The sequence below is a fragment of the Camellia sinensis genome, chromosome 10 (genome assembly GCF_055761805.1).
Source record: "Camellia sinensis isolate YWXY chromosome 10, ASM5576180v1, whole genome shotgun sequence".
NCBI lineage: Eukaryota > Viridiplantae > Streptophyta > Magnoliopsida > Ericales > Theaceae > Camellia > Camellia sinensis.
Window position 1 is genome coordinate 144,659,708 of NC_138970.1, and position 21,829 is coordinate 144,681,536.

The window sequence follows — 21,829 nt, forward strand, 5'->3', positions numbered from 1 at the left end:
TTAACAAAACTATATCATTGAAATGCAAGGGTAAACTACACCCCATTCTTGTGTGCGAAGATATTTCTGCAGAATTTAGTAGCTTGAAGCGCAATGGCTTAGAAGAGTGCAGCTCCAACGAAATCTGTGGCAGTGTTGTGGAAAGAACAAGTCCAGAGGAGTGTTTTAGGGAGAAGGAGGCAGAATAGGAAGTATGTACCAAGGAGGTAGATCAGAGGACAAGGTCTAGTGATTGTCATTTGGGTGAGGAGGCAAACACAGTTATCGAGGAAATCATATTGAAGGAGACAGTGCACAACCCAAATTTTATTATTGAGCAAGTATCTACACCTGGTTTTATCAAAAGCTTTAGTGGATCTCGTGATGGAATTGGGTTTGGTATCAATCTTAAAGTGGATTTGGCACAAGCACTTAGTAAGAATCTAAATAGGAAGGGTCTTCTAAGCCTTAATCATTCAGGCTTAGTTAGGCAACCTACTTCTCTCCCCAAACTCCTGTGGAATGAGAAGAGAAAAAGAAAGAAGAAGGTTCAGCTAGAGGGGTTCACCAACTTTGCTAGACTTCATGGGCAGAAAGCTGCAGCAGCCAGCAAGCACACTTCTAGGTCTGTCATTTTCAGATCAGTAGCAGCCGCAATAGTACGTTCAGATTTGTCTGAGAGTGTTATTAGTCCAAACAATCTTCTCCTCAATGAAGCTAAAGCCACTATACAATTAGGTAAATCTCTTGGCATCAATTTCAATGGGAAAAAAGATGATGTGCTAAACAAGATTATTGAGCTAGAGCTAAAGGACAAAGAGAGATCCAAATAGGAGGGTTTGGTCTTAAAAGGTTGAAGGATGGCAACAAACAAGCTTAGCTGGAGTTTTCAGTGGGTTATAAGCTTTCATAGCTAGTATATGGGTTTTGGCATCAAGTGTTAGTGGTCTTGTGAGCTAGTGTTGGTTTCTTACCAACACTATGCTTGGTTTCTTTTCTTATCCTTTTTTCTTTCTCTTTCTTGTTGATGTACTCTCATATGTAATGTATGTTTTTTTCATCGACAAAGGATTTTCTTTGTTGATAAAAATAAGATAAAAAAAAAAAGGTATGCTCACTTCATTCCTCTGTCTCCCACCCACTCCAATTCTACATGAGAAGTAGCACAAAAGGATTCATGGACAATGTTAATTGAAATATATATTTGATATAATTAAAAAAATATTAACTGCTTTAATAATTTATAAATAAAATAAGTTATTTTTTATGCAATTAAAAACTTGAAGGATGGTATGTAATTTTCAAAACTACATAGGATAATATTTTAAGTAAATTTTGAGAGGTATATGTATAATTTATCCAATTTAAAACTTGGCCCCATACATTTTGGTTCTTAAATTTGCAAAAGGTATTGGTAAAGTGACTTATGAATTGAAATTAACTTCCCAATACTCAATGTGGTCAAGATTACAACTTAAATGTTGTGGGTTCAATTGTACATGAATCTTGATCACGTCATCACTTTAATTAGGAGGCATTGGAGTCGTGACACAAAGGCTTTCGATCATATTATATCCTACTTGGAATTGTCATCTTATAGTTCATAATTATTTTATACTTGAACTTTATACTATACAAATTCAATCTTAACCACACATCATTATTCGGGATAAATACCGAGTAAATAAATATTGATTCATAGACTTATTCAATTTTATAACATAGCAAGGCTATTATATCCTTCAACTCCCTGCTCACACATTATTTATATATATGCACCTCCCTCTTCCCCTTTCCTAGTCGAACAACATAAATACAACACAAGCAATAGTTTCAATATATATATATATATATGTTTCGTAACATGCCTTCTAAACAGGATCATGAGTGGTTTGAGCTGCAGAAGACCTTGTGAAACTACTAGCATTGGCTAGAGATTGATCATTAGGGTTGGAGGTTCTACTACACTTCAGTGATTTGGTGACCCAAGATCGAACAAAAACAACGGGAAAAGCCTCACTGATTTTCTTGAGTGTATAGGTGAAAGTTTTCATCAGCTCAATATAGAGAGGCAAATATGTAAGCGTGAAGATGGAGACTGGGAGGAACGCCACGGAGTATGACACAATCCTCGACCACTGTTCCTTGTTACGTATCAGAAGAATCACTGTCGCGCCGAATGCTAGCATCATCATTGACACAGAGAGGTTCAACAATGTAATCCCCAACATAAGTTTTTGAGGAAGAGATTGCTTGAAGTCTTTTAAATGAAATGATGAGGTGAGGATCGAGAGAAATGTGATGACGGATGTCAAAGCGAATGTGAGGGAGAGGGCATCTGTCAAAGCAAAAATGATGAAGAAAGGTTGGTTGAGGAGAAGTGGGTAACCGGTGGCTTGATTGGGACCTCCGGGGACAGTGTAGGCTGCAGCAAAGGCAACGGTGGAGATAACGACAGCGACGATGGAGCAATTTTCAGCAGTGCGCTTTAGCCATTCTTGGGCATCTCTACGAAGCTTAGCATTACTTTCAGCAAAGAGCTTGTCAGCCGTCTTTCCATCGTTGTTGTAGTGCTTTTTGAAATTGTTTGCGGATTTCTTCTTCACTCGCTGCAAAGATAGCCAAATCAAAAGAGATTTTTTACTTATATTTTTGTTTCAATTCAGTTGTTTGTAGCAAATGCAGTATTTAGGGTTAGGATTGGCTCAGGTATGCTATGTGGACTCGAGGGTGTTGCTAGACTTGTCACACCCCAAATCCGGGCATGACCGGCCGTGGCCCACAGGGACTTAGCCCAAGGCACACGTAAGCCTAAACACGAATCCAATCACATTGAACAACTGAACAATAGTCCAATAATAAATAACCAAAACTCAATCCAGACATGTCACAATTATAAACGGCAAAATCAACCGTAATCAAAAACCATCCAAACTTATGGGATATAAACAACCCACCTAGCAAAAATAATCCTAAATGAACTTCGATAAGAATAAATATAAATATGCACAAACTTGACATAACACTCTAAACTAAAGGAATGCCCTAGAGGTCCATGCAATTGAGTCCCCGCTACGCCATGAGTCCACTCTAAGTCCTTCTAATACCTGGAAGTGATAAAAACTAAGTCAGCTGATAGCTCAGTGAGTAGCAACATGGATAGTAAATACAGTTTTGAAAACAAGGATAAATTTCAAAATAAGATATATATCACAGAAACTAGATTGGCATACAGTTTGGTAAATACAATCTGTTTCAAAAGAAGGTTCCACAAATCAACACTTAAAATACTCATGTCTCGCAAGAACATGATAAACGACATTTTCCACTTAAAACAGATTATAACATGAACACCAATACTTTTCTGGGTACCAATAAAAACAAATAATCTGCCACACATTTCTCAGGCTATAAGCCCCGTTGGATCCAATACCGAACTAAGAGTCATCCTCAGGGTGGCACCTGGGCCTTTTCTCATAGACGATCCGATTGAAGGTCACCTAGTTGTTTTTAAAGGTCTGTTCCTTACAATCGTTGAGCAATAGAGTCATCACGGCCCAACCCGGATCTGTTCCCTAGTGGCCAGAGTCACCACACACAGTGGAATAATTTCCCTGGGCTAAATACACACATGGTCCCAATAATCAATACACATCAGTTTTCGCAAAACATGGTGGTTCATCATTATAAACATGAGACCAAAACAAATAGTTTACAGTATGCCAAGTTCACACGTGTTTCAGAAATAATTTGATTCAATTGATAATATAATAATTTATCAAAACAGTTTAATCATGAAACAACAATTTAATTTTTCCAACAGTTCAGGGTAAGGGAACATTTATAAAAATACGTAGCATGAAACTACTCACCTGGAAACGAAATAATATAATCCTCGAATAGAGTATGAAAGTCCAACTAGTGCCCTGAACCAATATGAAAACTACACGTCACTACTAATTTAAAAATACTAAAGAATACGGACTAAGTAACCCCAAACTAAAGCGCACTAACACGGCTCAACCCAACTCACCGTTACTCTTAAATATTACCTAAGTTCATGTTCTTGAAGGTCTAAAATCACCCAAGACATAGGTTCCGATCGAAACTTAACTAAAAATAACTTTAAGATAAAACAGTGTTTTAAACTAGTTTTCCCAATCTATTCGCTAACTTTGAAAATTACAAAACCCACTCCACGCTATTCAAAAAATTCCAATAACCTCCAGATATGATCTAATATATACTAAGTTTCAAACCCAATTGGTTTCACTTGATTTGCTTATCAAAATAATTTTCTACAATTAATTATATCCAAACAGGTTATTTTCTGCAGCACTTTAAAGAAATTGACGGTTCTCTTAATATACACGAGCAATCAATGCAAGGCCAAAAACATACGAAACTAGTCTCGTAACCGGTTCTAATGACACTAATTTGATAATTTTTGGATTTATACCCAAAGAGAACAACAATCCCGAATTTACTGTTTTGGACTGGTTTCCTGGACAGATTTGAATACCTCAATTTATATGGATTTCGACTCCCAAAAATTATGAAAATATTCAGATATGCAATTCAATGTGTAATTGATCTACTGTAAAAATTTCAGATTAAAATTCATCCGTTTGATATGGTTTCTTGATTTTTAAAGTTTGCGATTCTGTGCAGAATTTTTTGGACTGAAAATTACACCCAATCTTTACACATAAATTTAGCTCCTCAAGTTTCTTAATAGGATATCTATATACACAATACACAAACCTACAACCTCTCCATGAATGAATAAAATAATTATAGAATAAGGATAGAACAAAGAAAGAAGAGAAGAAAACCTAAGAGGACTAACCTTTGATGATCACACACAACACAACACAACACACCCAAAAGTTCTTTGATTGCAACATCTTCTTCTTTTTTTCCTTCTCTCAAACCTTCTCCCGTGGCTGCTGTGTTGTTGCCCTATGTGGTGAACAAATAATAGAGTAGGGTTTGTGTTTATTTTATTTTATACTAGCAGTGGGCACACATAGGTCAAATAAATAAATAAATATACAAAATATATGTATAAGTTATATGTAACTCAAATGGTAGGAGTCTTATAAATTAACCTTGTGGTCTAGAGTTCAAGTCACACCTTCCTCTCTCTCTATATATATATATTTTTTTATAATAAATCTTGCCTCTAAATTAAATGCTTTCACCACAAATTTATTTTAAGTTTAAAATTAATTAAAACATCCTCCAATAATATTTAATTTGCACCTTAGAATTCACCACAAAAATATTTGAGATTGTAATATTATTATTTAATTATTTACTTAATTTTTATATTCGGGTTCTCACATTCTCCCCTCCTAAAAAAAAAGTTTCGTCCTCGAAACTAACCTGAGTAAATCATGAGAATAGATGTGGGTACTTCTTGCGCATCTCATCCTCGCGTTCCCAAGTTGCCTCTTCAACTAGATGATTACGCCACAGTACCTTAACCAATTTAATGGCGTTTGTACGCAACATTTTCTCTTCTGAATACAAAATCTGAACAGGCATCTCCTCATACGAAAAATCCTCTCTAATCTGAAGCGGCTCATAATCTATCACATACGACGGACTATGCACATATTTCCTCAGCATAGACGCGTAAAACACATTATGCACTCCTGCCAACCTAGGGGGTAAAACAACACGGTACACAACCTCACTAACCTTCTCTAATACCTCAAATGGTCCAATGTATCTAGAACTCAACTTTCATTCCTTTCCAAACCTGATGACTCCTTTCCATGGTGGTACTTTCAAGAATACCATATCCCCCACATGAAACTCTAAATCTCTCCTACGATGATCAGCATAACTTTTTTGTCTACTCTGAGCTATCAATTATCTCTTTCTAAAGGTGATAATTTTCTGTGTAGCATCCTCCACCAAATCAAGTCCCAACATTTCCCTTTCACCAACCTCATATCAACACAAAGGAGACCTACACTTCCTTCCATACAAAGCCTCATAAGGGGCTACTTCCAAACTAGAATGATAACTATTATTATATGCAAACTCCATAAGCGGCAAATAATCATCCCAATTACCTCTCCACTCCAAAGCACAAGCCCTCAACATATCCTCAAGGGTTTGAATAGTCCTCTCCGATTGCCCATCTGTCTGAGGGTGATAAGTTGAACTAAAATTTAACCGAATACCCATAGCTGATTGTAACGCACCCCAAAACTTAGACACAAAACGAGGGTCCCGATCTGACACTATTGACACTAGTGCACCATGCAATCTAACAATCTCCTTCACATACAACTGTGCAAATCGAGCTAGAGAACAGGTCATCCATACTACAATAAAATGTGCTGACTTGGTTAATCTATCAACAACTACCCAAACTGCATCGTGATTACTACTAGTATGAGGTAAACCACACACAAAGTCCATAGTAATATGATCCCACTTCCACTCTGGTAGAGGTAAGGGTTATAGTTTCCCAGCAGGTTTCTGATGTTTTACTTTAACCTGTTGACACACCAAACACTGAGACACGAATTCTGCAATATCTCCCTTCATACCATTCCACCAAAAATGTTCATGAAGATCCCGATACATCTTAGTGCTTCCTGGATGAATGCTGTAACTAGAACTATGTGCCTCCGTCATAATCTCCTTCCTCCAATCACCACCAGCAGGAACACAAATTCGGCTACGGAATCTAAGCAACCCATCATCACTAACCACAAAGTCTACATGCTTACCCTCTACCATCTCTCCTTTAATACGCTCACACTGGGGGTCAATCTCCTGAGCTAAACGAATCCGTTCTCTAAAGATTGGCTGAACTGTCAATTGACTACAATAAGCCCTATCACCAGGCGTAACAACCTCAAGTCTCAAACGTCTCGTGTCTTCCACAAAACAACTCTTAATACACAAAGCAGCTGTATCTCCAATTGCGACCTTCTTACTCAAGGCATCCGCCACTATATTTCCTTCCCTGGATGATACAAAACATTTACATCGAAATCTTTTAGTAACTCAAGCCATCTTCTTTGCCTCAAATTTAGTTCCTTCTGTGTGAAAATATACTTCAAACTCTTATGATCAGTGTAAATCTCACATGACTCTCCATACAAATAATGTCGCTAGATCTTAAGAGCGAAAATCATTGTTGCTAACTCCAAGTCGTGCGTAGGATAATTTCTCTCATGTACTTTCAACTGTTGTGACGTATAAGTAATCTTCTTCCTATGCTGCATGGGCACACATCCTAAACCCTATCATGAAACATCACTATAAATCACAAAACCACCACCATCAGTAGATAAGGCAAGGATTGGAGCTGATGTCAACTTCTGATTAAACTCTTGGAAGCTACACTCACAATCATCATTTCACTCAAACTTTACCTCTTTCCTAGTGAGATTTATAAATGGCAAAGCAATATGGGAGAATCCTTCCACAAACTGTCTATAATATCCAGCAAGCCCTAGAAAGCTACGTATCTCTGTCACAAAAGTAGGTCGCGGCCAATCAATAATTGCTACCACCTTCGTGATATCCACAAATACCCCATCTTTACTTACCACATGACCCAAAAAGGATACAATGCTCAACCAAAATGCACACTTCTTAAATTTTGCATACAGTCTCTTCTCCCTAAGGATCTGAAGTACTACCATCAAATGCTGCTCATGTTCCTCCTTACTCGATTAAATTAGGATGTCATCAATAAACACTACCACAAATTTATTCAGTTGGGGTTTGAATACTCTGTTCATCGAATCCATGAATGCGGCTGTTGCATTTGTGAGACCAAAAGGCATCGCCAAAAACTCATAATGCCCATAACGGGTTCTAAAAGCAGTCTTAGGAACATCCTCATTCCTTACTTTCAACTGGTGATAGCCTGACCTCAAGTCAATCTTAGAGAATACCTGAGCTCTCTGCAATTGGTCATCAATACGTGGCAAAGGATACCTATTCTCCACTGTGACTTTGTTCGGTTCTCTATAATCAATACACAATCTCATAGACTCATCCTTCTTCTTCACAAACAACACAGGTGCTCCCCAAGGTGAGACACTAGGCCTAACAAAACTTTTGTCTAGCAACTCCTGTAACTGAGTTTGTAACTCCCTCAACTCCAATGGTGCCATTATATAGGGTACTTTAGAAATAAGTGTTGTGTTGGGGACCAAGTTAATGGAAAAATTCTACCTCACGATCTAGACGAAGTCTAGGTAGATCCTTTAGAAAAACATCAACACAATCACTCACTACAGGCAATTCCTCTAACTTCTATTCTGGAAGTTCAGTACTCACCACACAAACTAAATAATCATGACACCCTTTTCTCAACATTCGGTTAGCCTGAAGGGACGAAATAAAACAAATAGAAGACCCTTTCCTATCTCCCTGAAAGAAAAACTCAAGTTGTCCCAGTATAGCAAAAACTACTCCCATTCTAAAACAATCAATAGAAGCATGATGCTTCGTCAACAAATCCATCTCCAAAATCACATCAAAATCCTCCATCTCTAAAGAAATCAAATCCACTAGAAAAATCCTACCATCCATCTTTATCTAACAAGATCTACAGACATCTCTTAACACTACTGTTTCTCCTAATGGATTACACACGATAATACAAACATCAAAGGCTCACAAAGAATCAAAAATCCGTGTAAATATCTAGGTACCAACGCTTAACCTCAAACTGAAATCAAGAAAGATTCAACACAAGTTTAAACAAAACTAACTTAACCAAACACTACTAAGGACTATAAGGACTCGGACCTCGTCTAAATGATGAAATGCAAGATATGTAACTCGATAAATCTACAGCTCTGATACCACAATTGTCACACCCCAAATCCGGGCATGACCGGCCGTGGCCCACAGGGACTTAGCCCAAGGCACACGTAAGCCTAAACACGAATCCAATCACATTGAACAACTGAACAATAGTCCAATAATAAATAACCAAAACTCAATCCAGACATGTCACAATTATAAACGGCAAAATCAACCGTAATCAAAAACCATCCAAACTTATGGGATATAAACAACCCACCTAGCAAAAATAATCCTAAATGAACTTCGATAAGAATAAATATAAATATGCACAAACTTGACATAACACTCTAAACTAAAGGAATGCCCTAGAGGTCCATGCAATTGAGTCCCCGCTACGCCATGAGTCCACTCTAAGTCCTTCTAATACCTGGAAGTGATAAAAACTAAGTCAGCTGATAGCTCAGTGAGTAGCAACATGGATAGTAAATACAGTTTTGAAAACAAGGATAAATTTCAAAATAAGATATATATCACAGAAACTAGATTGGCATACAGTTTGGTAAATACAATCTGTTTCAAAAGAAGGTTCCACAAATCAACACTTAAAATACTCATGTCTCGCAAGAACATGATAAACGACATTTTCCACTTAAAACAGATTATAACATGAACACCAATACTTTTCTGGGTACCAATAAAAACAAATAATCTGCCACACATTTCTCAGGCTATAAGCCCCGTTGGATCCAATACCGAACTAAGAGTCATCCTCAGGGTGGCACCTGGGCCTTTTCTCATAGACGATCCGATTGAAGGTCACCTAGTTGTTTTTAAAGGTCTGTTCCTTACAATCGTTGAGCAATAGAGTCATCACGGCCCAACCCGGATCTGTTCCCTAGTGGCCAGAGTCACCACACACAGTGGAATAATTTCCCTGGGCTAAATACACACATGGTCCCAATAATCAATACACATCAGTTTTCGCAAAACATGGTGGTTCATCATTATAAACATGAGACCAAAACAAATAGTTTACAGTATGCCAAGTTCACACGTGTTTCAGAAATAATTTGATTCAATTGATAATATAATAATTTATCAAAACAGTTTAATCATGAAACAACAATTTAATTTTTCCAACAGTTCAGGGTAAGGGAACATTTATAAAAATACGTAGCATGAAACTACTCACCTGGAAACGAAATAATATAATCCTCGAATAGAGTATGAAAGTCCAACTAGTGCCCTGAACCAATATGAAAACTACACGTCACTACTAATTTAAAAATACTAAAGAATACGGACTAAGTAACCCCAAACTAAAGCGCACTAACACGGCTCAACCCAACTCACCGTTACTCTTAAATATTACCTAAGTTCATGTTCTTGAAGGTCTAAAATCACCCAAGACATAGGTTCCGATCGAAACTTAACTAAAAATAACTTTAAGATAAAACAGTGTTTTAAACTAGTTTTCCCAATCTATTCGCTAACTTTGAAAATTACAAAACCCACTCCACGCTATTCAAAAAATTCCAATAACCTCCAGATATGATCTAATATATACTAAGTTTCAAACCCAATTGGTTTCACTTGATTTGCTTATCAAAATAATTTTCTACAATTAATTATATCCAAACAGGTTATTTTCTGCAGCACTTTAAAGAAATTGACGGTTCTCTTAATATACACGAGCAATCAATGCAAGGCCAAAAACATACGAAACTAGTCTCGTAACCGGTTCTAATGACACTAATTTGATAATTTTTGGATTTATACCCAAAGAGAACAACAATCCCGAATTTACTGTTTTGGACTGGTTTCCTGGACAGATTTGAATACCTCAATTTATATGGATTTCGACTCCCAAAAATTATGAAAATATTCAGATATGCAATTCAATGTGTAATTGATCTACTGTAAAAATTTCAGATTAAAATTCATCCGTTTGATATGGTTTCTTGATTTTTAAAGTTTGCGATTCTGTGCAGAATTTTTTGGACTGAAAATTACACCCAATCTTTACACATAAATTTAGCTCCTCAAGTTTCTTAATAGGATATCTATATACACAATACACAAACCTACAACCTCTCCATGAATGAATAAAATAATTATAGAATAAGGATAGAACAAAGAAAGAAGAGAAGAAAACCTAAGAGGACTAACCTTTGATGATCACACACAACACAACACAACACACCCAAAAGTTCTTTGATTGCAACATCTTCTTCTTTTTTTCCTTCTCTCAAACCTTCTCCCGTGGCTGCTGTGTTGTTGCCCTATGTGGTGAACAAATAATAGAGTAGGGTTTGTGTTTATTTTATTTTATACTAGCAGTGGGCACACATAGGTCAAATAAATAAATAAATATACAAAATATATGTATAAGTTATATGTAACTCAAATGGTAGGAGTCTTATAAATTAACCTTGTGGTCTAGAGTTCAAGTCACACCTTCCTCTCTCTCTATATATATATATTTTTTTATAATAAATCTTGCCTCTAAATTAAATGCTTTCACCACAAATTTATTTTAAGTTTAAAATTAATTAAAACATCCTCCAATAATATTTAATTTGCACCTTAGAATTCACCACAAAAATATTTGAGATTGTAATATTATTATTTAATTATTTACTTAATTTTTATATTCGGGTTCTCACATTCTCCCCTCCTAAAAAAAAAGTTTCGTCCTCGAAACTAACCTGAGTAAATCATGAGAATAGATGTGGGTACTTCTTGCGCATCTCATCCTCGCGTTCCCAAGTTGCCTCTTCAACTAGATGATTACGCCACAGTACCTTAACCAATTTAATGGCGTTTGTACGCAACATTTTCTCTTCTGAATACAAAATCTGAACAGGCATCTCCTCATACGAAAAATCCTCTCTAATCTGAAGCGGCTCATAATCTATCACATACGACGGACTATGCACATATTTCCTCAGCATAGACGCGTAAAACACATTATGCACTCCTGCCAACCTAGGGGGTAAAACAACACGGTACACAACCTCACTAACCTTCTCTAATACCTCAAATGGTCCAATGTATCTAGAACTCAACTTTCATTCCTTTCCAAACCTGATGACTCCTTTCCATGGTGGTACTTTCAAGAATACCATATCCCCCACATGAAACTCTAAATCTCTCCTACGATGATCAGCATAACTTTTTTGTCTACTCTGAGCTATCAATTATCTCTTTCTAAAGGTGATAATTTTCTGTGTAGCATCCTCCACCAAATCAAGTCCCAACATTTCCCTTTCACCAACCTCATATCAACACAAAGGAGACCTACACTTCCTTCCATACAAAGCCTCATAAGGGGCTACTTCCAAACTAGAATGATAACTATTATTATATGCAAACTCCATAAGCGGCAAATAATCATCCCAATTACCTCTCCACTCCAAAGCACAAGCCCTCAACATATCCTCAAGGGTTTGAATAGTCCTCTCCGATTGCCCATCTGTCTGAGGGTGATAAGTTGAACTAAAATTTAACCGAATACCCATAGCTGATTGTAACGCACCCCAAAACTTAGACACAAAACGAGGGTCCCGATCTGACACTATTGACACTAGTGCACCATGCAATCTAACAATCTCCTTCACATACAACTGTGCAAATCGAGCTAGAGAACAGGTCATCCATACTACAATAAAATGTGCTGACTTGGTTAATCTATCAACAACTACCCAAACTGCATCGTGATTACTACTAGTATGAGGTAAACCACACACAAAGTCCATAGTAATATGATCCCACTTCCACTCTGGTAGAGGTAAGGGTTATAGTTTCCCAGCAGGTTTCTGATGTTTTACTTTAACCTGTTGACACACCAAACACTGAGACACGAATTCTGCAATATCTCCCTTCATACCATTCCACCAAAAATGTTCATGAAGATCCCGATACATCTTAGTGCTTCCTGGATGAATGCTGTAACTAGAACTATGTGCCTCCGTCATAATCTCCTTCCTCCAATCACCACCAGCAGGAACACAAATTCGGCTACGGAATCTAAGCAACCCATCATCACTAACCACAAAGTCTACATGCTTACCCTCTACCATCTCTCCTTTAATACGCTCACACTGGGGGTCAATCTCCTGAGCTAAACGAATCCGTTCTCTAAAGATTGGCTGAACTGTCAATTGACTACAATAAGCCCTATCACCAGGCGTAACAACCTCAAGTCTCAAACGTCTCGTGTCTTCCACAAAACAACTCTTAATACACAAAGCAGCTGTATCTCCAATTGCGACCTTCTTACTCAAGGCATCCGCCACTATATTTCCTTCCCTGGATGATACAAAACATTTACATCGAAATCTTTTAGTAACTCAAGCCATCTTCTTTGCCTCAAATTTAGTTCCTTCTGTGTGAAAATATACTTCAAACTCTTATGATCAGTGTAAATCTCACATGACTCTCCATACAAATAATGTCGCTAGATCTTAAGAGCGAAAATCATTGTTGCTAACTCCAAGTCGTGCGTAGGATAATTTCTCTCATGTACTTTCAACTGTTGTGACGTATAAGTAATCTTCTTCCTATGCTGCATGGGCACACATCCTAAACCCTATCATGAAACATCACTATAAATCACAAAACCACCACCATCAGTAGATAAGGCAAGGATTGGAGCTGATGTCAACTTCTGATTAAACTCTTGGAAGCTACACTCACAATCATCATTTCACTCAAACTTTACCTCTTTCCTAGTGAGATTTATAAATGGCAAAGCAATATGGGAGAATCCTTCCACAAACTGTCTATAATATCCAGCAAGCCCTAGAAAGCTACGTATCTCTGTCACAAAAGTAGGTCGCGGCCAATCAATAATTGCTACCACCTTCGTGATATCCACAAATACCCCATCTTTACTTACCACATGACCCAAAAAGGATACAATGCTCAACCAAAATGCACACTTCTTAAATTTTGCATACAGTCTCTTCTCCCTAAGGATCTGAAGTACTACCATCAAATGCTGCTCATGTTCCTCCTTACTCGATTAAATTAGGATGTCATCAATAAACACTACCACAAATTTATTCAGTTGGGGTTTGAATACTCTGTTCATCGAATCCATGAATGCGGCTGTTGCATTTGTGAGACCAAAAGGCATCGCCAAAAACTCATAATGCCCATAACGGGTTCTAAAAGCAGTCTTAGGAACATCCTCATTCCTTACTTTCAACTGGTGATAGCCTGACCTCAAGTCAATCTTAGAGAATACCTGAGCTCTCTGCAATTGGTCATCAATACGTGGCAAAGGATACCTATTCTCCACTGTGACTTTGTTCGGTTCTCTATAATCAATACACAATCTCATAGACTCATCCTTCTTCTTCACAAACAACACAGGTGCTCCCCAAGGTGAGACACTAGGCCTAACAAAACTTTTGTCTAGCAACTCCTGTAACTGAGTTTGTAACTCCCTCAACTCCAATGGTGCCATTATATAGGGCACTTTAGAAATAAGTGTTGTGTTGGGGACCAAGTTAATGGAAAAATTCTACCTCACGATCTAGACGAAGTCTAGGTAGATCCTTTAGAAAAACATCAACACAATCACTCACTACAGGCAATTCCTCTAACTTCTATTCTGGAAGTTCAGTACTCACCACACAAACTAAATAATCATGACACCCTTTTCTCAACATTCGGTTAGCCTGAAGGGACGAAATAAAACAAATAGAAGACCCTTTCCTATCTCCCTGAAAGAAAAACTCAAGTTGTCCCAGTATAGCAAAAACTACTCCCATTCTAAAACAATCAATAGAAGCATGATGCTTCGTCAACAAATCCATCTCCAAAATCACATCAAAATCCTCCATCTCTAAAGAAATCAAATCCACTAGAAAAATCCTACCATCCATCTTTATCTAACAAGATCTACAGACATCTCTTAACACTACTGTTTCTCCTAATGGATTACACACGATAATACAAACATCAAAGGCTCACAAAGAATCAAAAATCCGTGTAAATATCTAGGTACCAACGCTTAACCTCAAACTGAAATCAAGAAAGATTCAACACAAGTTTAAACAAAACTAACTTAACCAAACACTACTAAGGACTATAAGGACTCGGACCTCGTCTAAATGATGAAATGCAAGATATGTAACTCGATAAATCTACAGCTCTGATACCACAATTGTCACACCCCAAATCCGGGCATGACCGGCCGTGGCCCACAGGGACTTAGCCCAAGGCACACGTAAGCCTAAACACGAATCCAATCACATTGAACAACTGAACAATAGTCCAATAATAAATAACCAAAACTCAATCCAGACATGTCACAATTATAAACGGCAAAATCAACCGTAATCAAAAACCATCCAAACTTATGGGATATAAACAACCCACCTAGCAAAAATAATCCTAAATGAACTTCGATAAGAATAAATATAAATATGCACAAACTTGACATAACACTCTAAACTAAAGGAATGCCCTAGAGGTCCATGCAATTGAGTCCCCGCTACGCCATGAGTCCACTCTAAGTCCTTCTAATACCTGGAAGTGATAAAAACTAAGTCAGCTGATAGCTCAGTGAGTAGCAACATGGATAGTAAATACAGTTTTGAAAACAAGGATAAATTTCAAAATAAGATATATATCACAGAAACTAGATTGGCATACAGTTTGGTAAATACAATCTGTTTCAAAAGAAGGTTCCACAAATCAACACTTAAAATACTCATGTCTCGCAAGAACATGATAAACGACATTTTCCACTTAAAACAGATTATAACATGAACACCAATACTTTTCTGGGTACCAATAAAAACAAATAATCTGCCACACATTTCTCAGGCTATAAGCCCCGTTGGATCCAATACCGAACTAAGAGTCATCCTCAGGGTGGCACCTGGGCCTTTTCTCATAGACGATCCGATTGAAGGTCACCTAGTTGTTTTTAAAGGTCTGTTCCTTACAATCGTTGAGCAATAGAGTCATCACGGCCCAACCCGGATCTGTTCCCTAGTGGCCAGAGTCACCACACACAGTGGAATAATTTCCCTGGGCTAAATACACACATGGTCCCAATAATCAATACACATCAGTTTTCGCAAAACATGGTGGTTCATCATTATAAACATGAGACCAAAACAAATAGTTTACAGTATGCCAAGTTCACACGTGTTTCAGAAATAATTTGATTCAATTGATAATATAATAATTTATCAAAACAGTTTAATCATGAAACAACAATTTAATTTTTCCAACAGTTCAGGGTAAGGGAACATTTATAAAAATACGTAGCATGAAACTACTCACCTGGAAACGAAATAATATAATCCTCGAATAGAGTATGAAAGTCCAACTAGTGCCCTGAACCAATATGAAAACTACACGTCACTACTAATTTAAAAATACTAAAGAATACGGACTAAGTAACCCCAAACTAAAGCGCACTAACACGGCTCAACCCAACTCACCGTTACTCTTAAATATTACCTAAGTTCATGTTCTTGAAGGTCTAAAATCACCCAAGACATAGGTTCCGATCGAAACTTAACTAAAAATAACTTTAAGATAAAACAGTGTTTTAAACTAGTTTTCCCAATCTATTCGCTAACTTTGAAAATTACAAAACCCACTCCACGCTATTCAAAAAATTCCAATAACCTCCAGATATGATCTAATATATACTAAGTTTCAAACCCAATTGGTTTCACTTGATTTGCTTATCAAAATAATTTTCTACAATTAATTATATCCAAACAGGTTATTTTCTGCAGCACTTTAAAGAAATTGACGGTTCTCTTAATATACACGAGCAATCAATGCAAGGCCAAAAACATACGAAACTAGTCTCGTAACCGGTTCTAATGACACTAATTTGATAATTTTTGGATTTATACCCAAAGAGAACAACAATCCCGAATTTACTGTTTTGGACTGGTTTCCTGGACAGATTTGAATACCTCAATTTATATGGATTTCGACTCCCAAAAATTATGAAAATATTCAGATATGCAATTCAATGTGTAATTGATCTACTGTAAAAATTTCAGATTAAAATTCATCCGTTTGATATGGTTTCTTGATTTTTAAAGTTTGCGATTCTGTGCAGAATTTTTTGGACTGAAAATTACACCCAATCTTTACACATAAATTTAGCTCCTCAAGTTTCTTAATAGGATATCTATATACACAATACACAAACCTACAACCTCTCCATGAATGAATAAAATAATTATAGAATAAGGATAGAACAAAGAAAGAAGAGAAGAAAACCTAAGAGGACTAACCTTTGATGATCACACACAACACAACACAACACACCCAAAAGTTCTTTGATTGCAACATCTTCTTCTTTTTTTCCTTCTCTCAAACCTTCTCCCGTGGCTGCTGTGTTGTTGCCCTATGTGGTGAACAAATAATAGAGTAGGGTTTGTGTTTATTTTATTTTATACTAGCAGTGGGCACACATAGGTCAAATAAATAAATAAATATACAAAATATATGTATAAGTTATATGTAACTCAAATGGTAGGAGTCTTATAAATTAACCTTGTGGTCTAGAGTTCAAGTCACACCTTCCTCTCTCTCTATATATATATATTTTTTTATAATAAATCTTGCCTCTAAATTAAATGCTTTCACCACAAATTTATTTTAAGTTTAAAATTAATTAAAACATCCTCCAATAATATTTAATTTGCACCTTAGAATTCACCACAAAAATATTTGAGATTGTAATATTATTATTTAATTATTTACTTAATTTTTATATTCGGGTTCTCACAAGACTTGTGACACCAAGAATCCTCTAGAGTGATTTTTTTCTAAAATTTTCTAAAGCAGTATATTGTGTAGTTGAGATTTAATGCTGAAAAGTTGATGTGACTTGTTATTAAATCTCAGCCACACAATGCACCACTTTAGAAAACTTTAAAAAAAAAATAATTCTAGAGGATCATTGCTCGACTTGTGAAGTCTATCATGGTCTCATCTCTACAATTCTAAGTCAATTATTTTGTCTAACTTTATACGTAGATGATTTTATTGAAAAAAATTATATTGATATGAAAATTAGAGTCATATTATTTTAATTATTATATTTATTTTTAAAAAATGAATGAAATATATATATTTTAAAATAAATATAATAAAATCATATTACTATAGTTATAATAAAATCAACCAATTTTTTAATATATATTTTTACCACTGAACAACAGGTATAATAACTTCATAAGTATTATATGTATTTATTAATGTAAACCCTACTATGTACTTTGTATGTAGTGGTAACAAAATTAAGTAAAAATTCATTGATGTATAATATTTCTAAAATAGTAGGAACTCAGACTTAAGAATGGATAACAAATTTTAGATTCGTAGTTTGATATTATTTTTCTCAAACTAAGGAGCTTCAAGTTGTTGGACTGAGATACCTTTTGCACTCATTCTCCTCTTTCTTTTATTGATGTAATAGTTTTCTGTTTCATCAATAAGTTTCATTTTCTTTGTTGATCAAAAATAAATAAATAAATAAATAAAGTTGTTGGATTGAGATCCTAATGAAAGAAACAAATGACACAAGTCCTTGATCCAACAACTTCAAACTTTCCACAAAAATGTTCGTATAATATTAATATGCAAGGAAAGTATATAACAAGTTGTAATATGTGCTTTGTGCATGTGGAAATCAAGAAAAGTATTTTCACCTCAAACAAGAGCAAATTTTCTCGCAATACCAGCGCAGGGCTTCTCATGTCTTCATCAAAATCATCATCATCTGGCTTATCCCCAATCATATGCAACACAGAGTTCCCATGGTCGGTAATCTTTCTCATAAGATTCTTCATTGGAACTTCCATCTTCTCCACAAAATCAAAAATATGTATTTGGCGGTACTGAATTGCCACATGAAGTATATTCCGCCCTTCGTGATCAATATGCTCAATTGCCTGAGGATACTTATTAAGTATTTCCTTAACAATTTCCAAAATGCCTGATTTTGTAGCCAAGAATAGCGGGGTTTCAGGTGTCTTTATTTTGCTACCTCTTGGAGTTTTTTGTACCTCCCCAACCAGTTGGACCCAGGAATTAGAAGAGGCCAATTCACCATATTTATGGGTTTTAGGGGTAGTAAGAATTATGTTAGTTTGAGGAACATCCCATGAGGTATCTTTTAATATTAAGAACTTGGCAAGGCTCACAGCAGATTCATATTTCTGTTTTTTTCCCAGGATTGCTTCCCACAAAGGCACTTTAACTGCTGATCAAAAAAACGAAGACACTTTAACATATAATGCAATGCGAGACACAAAATAGTAACAATTTTAGAATTCGTCGATTGAAAAATTAATGCCGGAAATAAGATTCATCCTTAAACTCGTTGATTTACAAAGAATATCGATAATAAAGACTCAATAATAGTTAATTCATAAAGAATAACCAAGGTTGGATCAAAAGAATATTTCAACTCACAATTTTATTAATCATAAAAAAGGGTTAATTGTTGAAAAGTCTAACTTAAGGAGGGAATAAGACATTAGATCCAGTGAATATTTTTTGTTGGTGAGAAGTCCTTTTATTTGTTTTAAAGGACATTTTGTTTTCAATTTTACTTTTTAATTTATCTGTCGACTTTTTTTTTTTACTGTTGACCTTTTGTTGACTATCAACTCAAATTTATATCTATCTGTTCAAATTATTTTTTATCTGTTCAATTTTTTTGTCTATGTGTTCAAATTTTTTTACTATCTGTTGAATTTTTTCCCTTATCTGTTCAAAATCTTTGGGTTTCTCTCTTTATTTGTTTAAAATTTTCTCTCTATCTGTTTAAAATCAGTGAGTTCTTTCTCTATCTATTTAAGAATACAAATGTTTGATCTATCTATTTAAAATTTCCCAAACTTGTTTTCTATCTGTTGGAATTATCTACTACAACAACACATCAACAAATCTTTCTTCCTCTTATACTTATCTGTGCAAATTACGTACATACATTCATACATAAATCTTTATTATCGTTTCTCTTATCTGTGCAAATTACATACCATATATATATTTAGAAAAATGAATATAAATTGGGATCTATGATCAAACCAAACATAATGGACCAGTTGTTCGATGCTATATATCTGTCAAGTAAATTCACTTAAATTACAATGAGTAAAAATAAATAAAAAACTGACAAATCCATAAAAATGAATATAAATAGGAATTTATGATCAAAACAATATAAATAGTTATCTATGCATGATGAATGTTGGTGAAAAGATTAGGATTAAGGCTCAAATTTGCTATGATATCAGGTTGAGAACTATGATCCACCATGGCTGCAAACTATAGTTGCCTGATGAGAGACAAAAGAGAAACCCAGATCTAACTTCTATCTTTGTCTCTGTCTCTCTTGGTCACTGACCTTCCGGGGTTGCCCCTCCATAAAACGGGTGTGATTCTCTTAACACTTGATTTGAAAACCGAAAAGAAATTGACAAAGTAGAGTAGACATCTAAAACAAAAGAATATCTCTATCCATATTTACATAACAAACAAATATGATCATTCCACACATCACAACATAGGGGATTGATTACTCACCAGTCACCACTATTTTTACCTTAAAACCACCATTACTTTTTTTTTGTTTACATTTTTTTCAATATTCGAAACCACAACTAAGTCATTCTTTCAAACTAAGAATAAGAAGAAGATGATATCCTATGATGTAGAAGCAAACCAACATCAACATCAACAACATCAACAACAACAAAAATCAACAGTCAACAAAAATTACAATTCAAAAAAATGTGTTGTTTAAATTTTCTTTATATGTTTAAATTTACAGATTATCTGTTTAAATTTGTTTATAAATTTGAATAGATCCGATCAGATTTAGATCCCAATTCCTCTTTCATTTTCTAGGGAGTGAAAAAGAGAGAGAACTTTCGATTCTTCTTCGAATTCTTTCTCTTCAGCATTTTGACTAACTCTTTCGAAGAACTTTCGCATTCGAACTGTGTCACACAACTTCATTGATCTTTGGAGTAACAACGATCAATTCAGAGACGAATTGTCCATTTTACACAAATTTATACCATATATGTAGATATACAGACAGGTCGATTTAGAGAGAGAGAGAGAGAGATGAGAATGAAATGTATTAGGAAATGGTGCACTTGCCAGGGCAATCGGCCACAAAGGCATGTCGGGCAAGGGTTCAAAACCTTCATTACGACTGGCTTTACCTCTTCTTTCATTGAATTACTGCTGTGCTCATTTGATTTGTTGCTCCAACAAGACAGAGTCGGTGTTCATCAAAATCTCAAGACAGATTTGTCTTGCTTTCACAGTGAAGCCATCTTCCAAAACCAGATCCACCTCTATCGCCGACTCTTGGATCCTCCATCGCCGATAGTTACACATACCACGTGCCGCCACCATATGGCGTTACTGCATCAATCTGGAGAGAGACGAGCGGTGAGTGATAGAGACGAGCCGTGAGGGTTTGGTAAGCAGAAGAGAGAAGAAAGAAAGACACGACGGGAACAGATGAGTGGCTAGGGTTTGGATCTTCTATCGTCGACAGTTACACATACCACGGGCTGCCGCCCTACGGCGCTACGACACCGATCTGGAAAGAGGAGGAGAGAGAGATGAACAGTGAGGGTTTGGTGCGTAAGAGAGATGAGAGAGAAAAGAGTGATAGAGAGAGAAGAGTGGAGTGGCTACGGTTTGGCTTGGAAACCATATATATATACATAGGTAGTGTGGTCATTTTGTTGTGCCTTGTCCTTATGGACAAAGTATTTTAAACTTAGGACTTTGGGGCAACGAAAATTCAAAATTTGATTTATGGACCGAATGCCCTAAAAAAACTCTCTCATCCTAAGGCTTAAAACCATTATTTATAATAAACTTAATTATTGGAGAATTAGAAACTAATACAATAGGAAATCAAAATAAAAACTGAGAAAATGAGAAATTGCATCATATCAAATAAGGAAATTAAACAATTAAATAATTCTATAATATTCTATACTTCAAAATATTTTTAATTAAATATTAA

At 35.8% G+C, this 21,829-nt stretch overlaps 1 protein-coding gene across 1 annotated transcript; it reads right to left on the reverse strand.

Annotated features, from left to right (window-relative positions):
• Positions 1-1,564: 1,564 nt before the first annotated feature.
• Positions 1,565-21,169, reverse strand: LOC145800740 (uncharacterized). The gene is made up of 3 exons (XM_082890473.1): positions 21,112-21,169; positions 18,477-19,030; positions 1,565-2,588 (listed from the first exon to the last, which is right to left on the reverse strand). The coding sequence occupies exons 1-3, from the start codon at positions 21,167-21,169 to the stop codon at positions 1,851-1,853; spliced, it is 1,350 nt and encodes a 449-aa protein (XP_082746599.1). The 3' UTR covers positions 1,565-1,850.
• Between the last annotated feature and the right edge of the window lie 660 nt (positions 21,170-21,829).

Excerpts from the sequence above, each read along its gene's own strand:
- LOC145800740 (XM_082890473.1), bottom strand. The coding sequence starts at position 21,169 with ATGGAGGATCCAAGAGTCGGCGATAGAGGTGGATCTGGTTTTGGAAGA. Across the intron at positions 19,031-21,111 it reads TTTTGGAAGATGGCTTCACT|CAGTTAAAGTGCCTTTGTGG; the intron begins GTGAAAGCAAGA and ends TTTTTTGATCAG. Across the intron at positions 2,589-18,476 it reads AAAATTTGCTCTTGTTTGAG|CGAGTGAAGAAGAAATCCGC; the intron begins GTGAAAATACTT and ends CTATCTTTGCAG.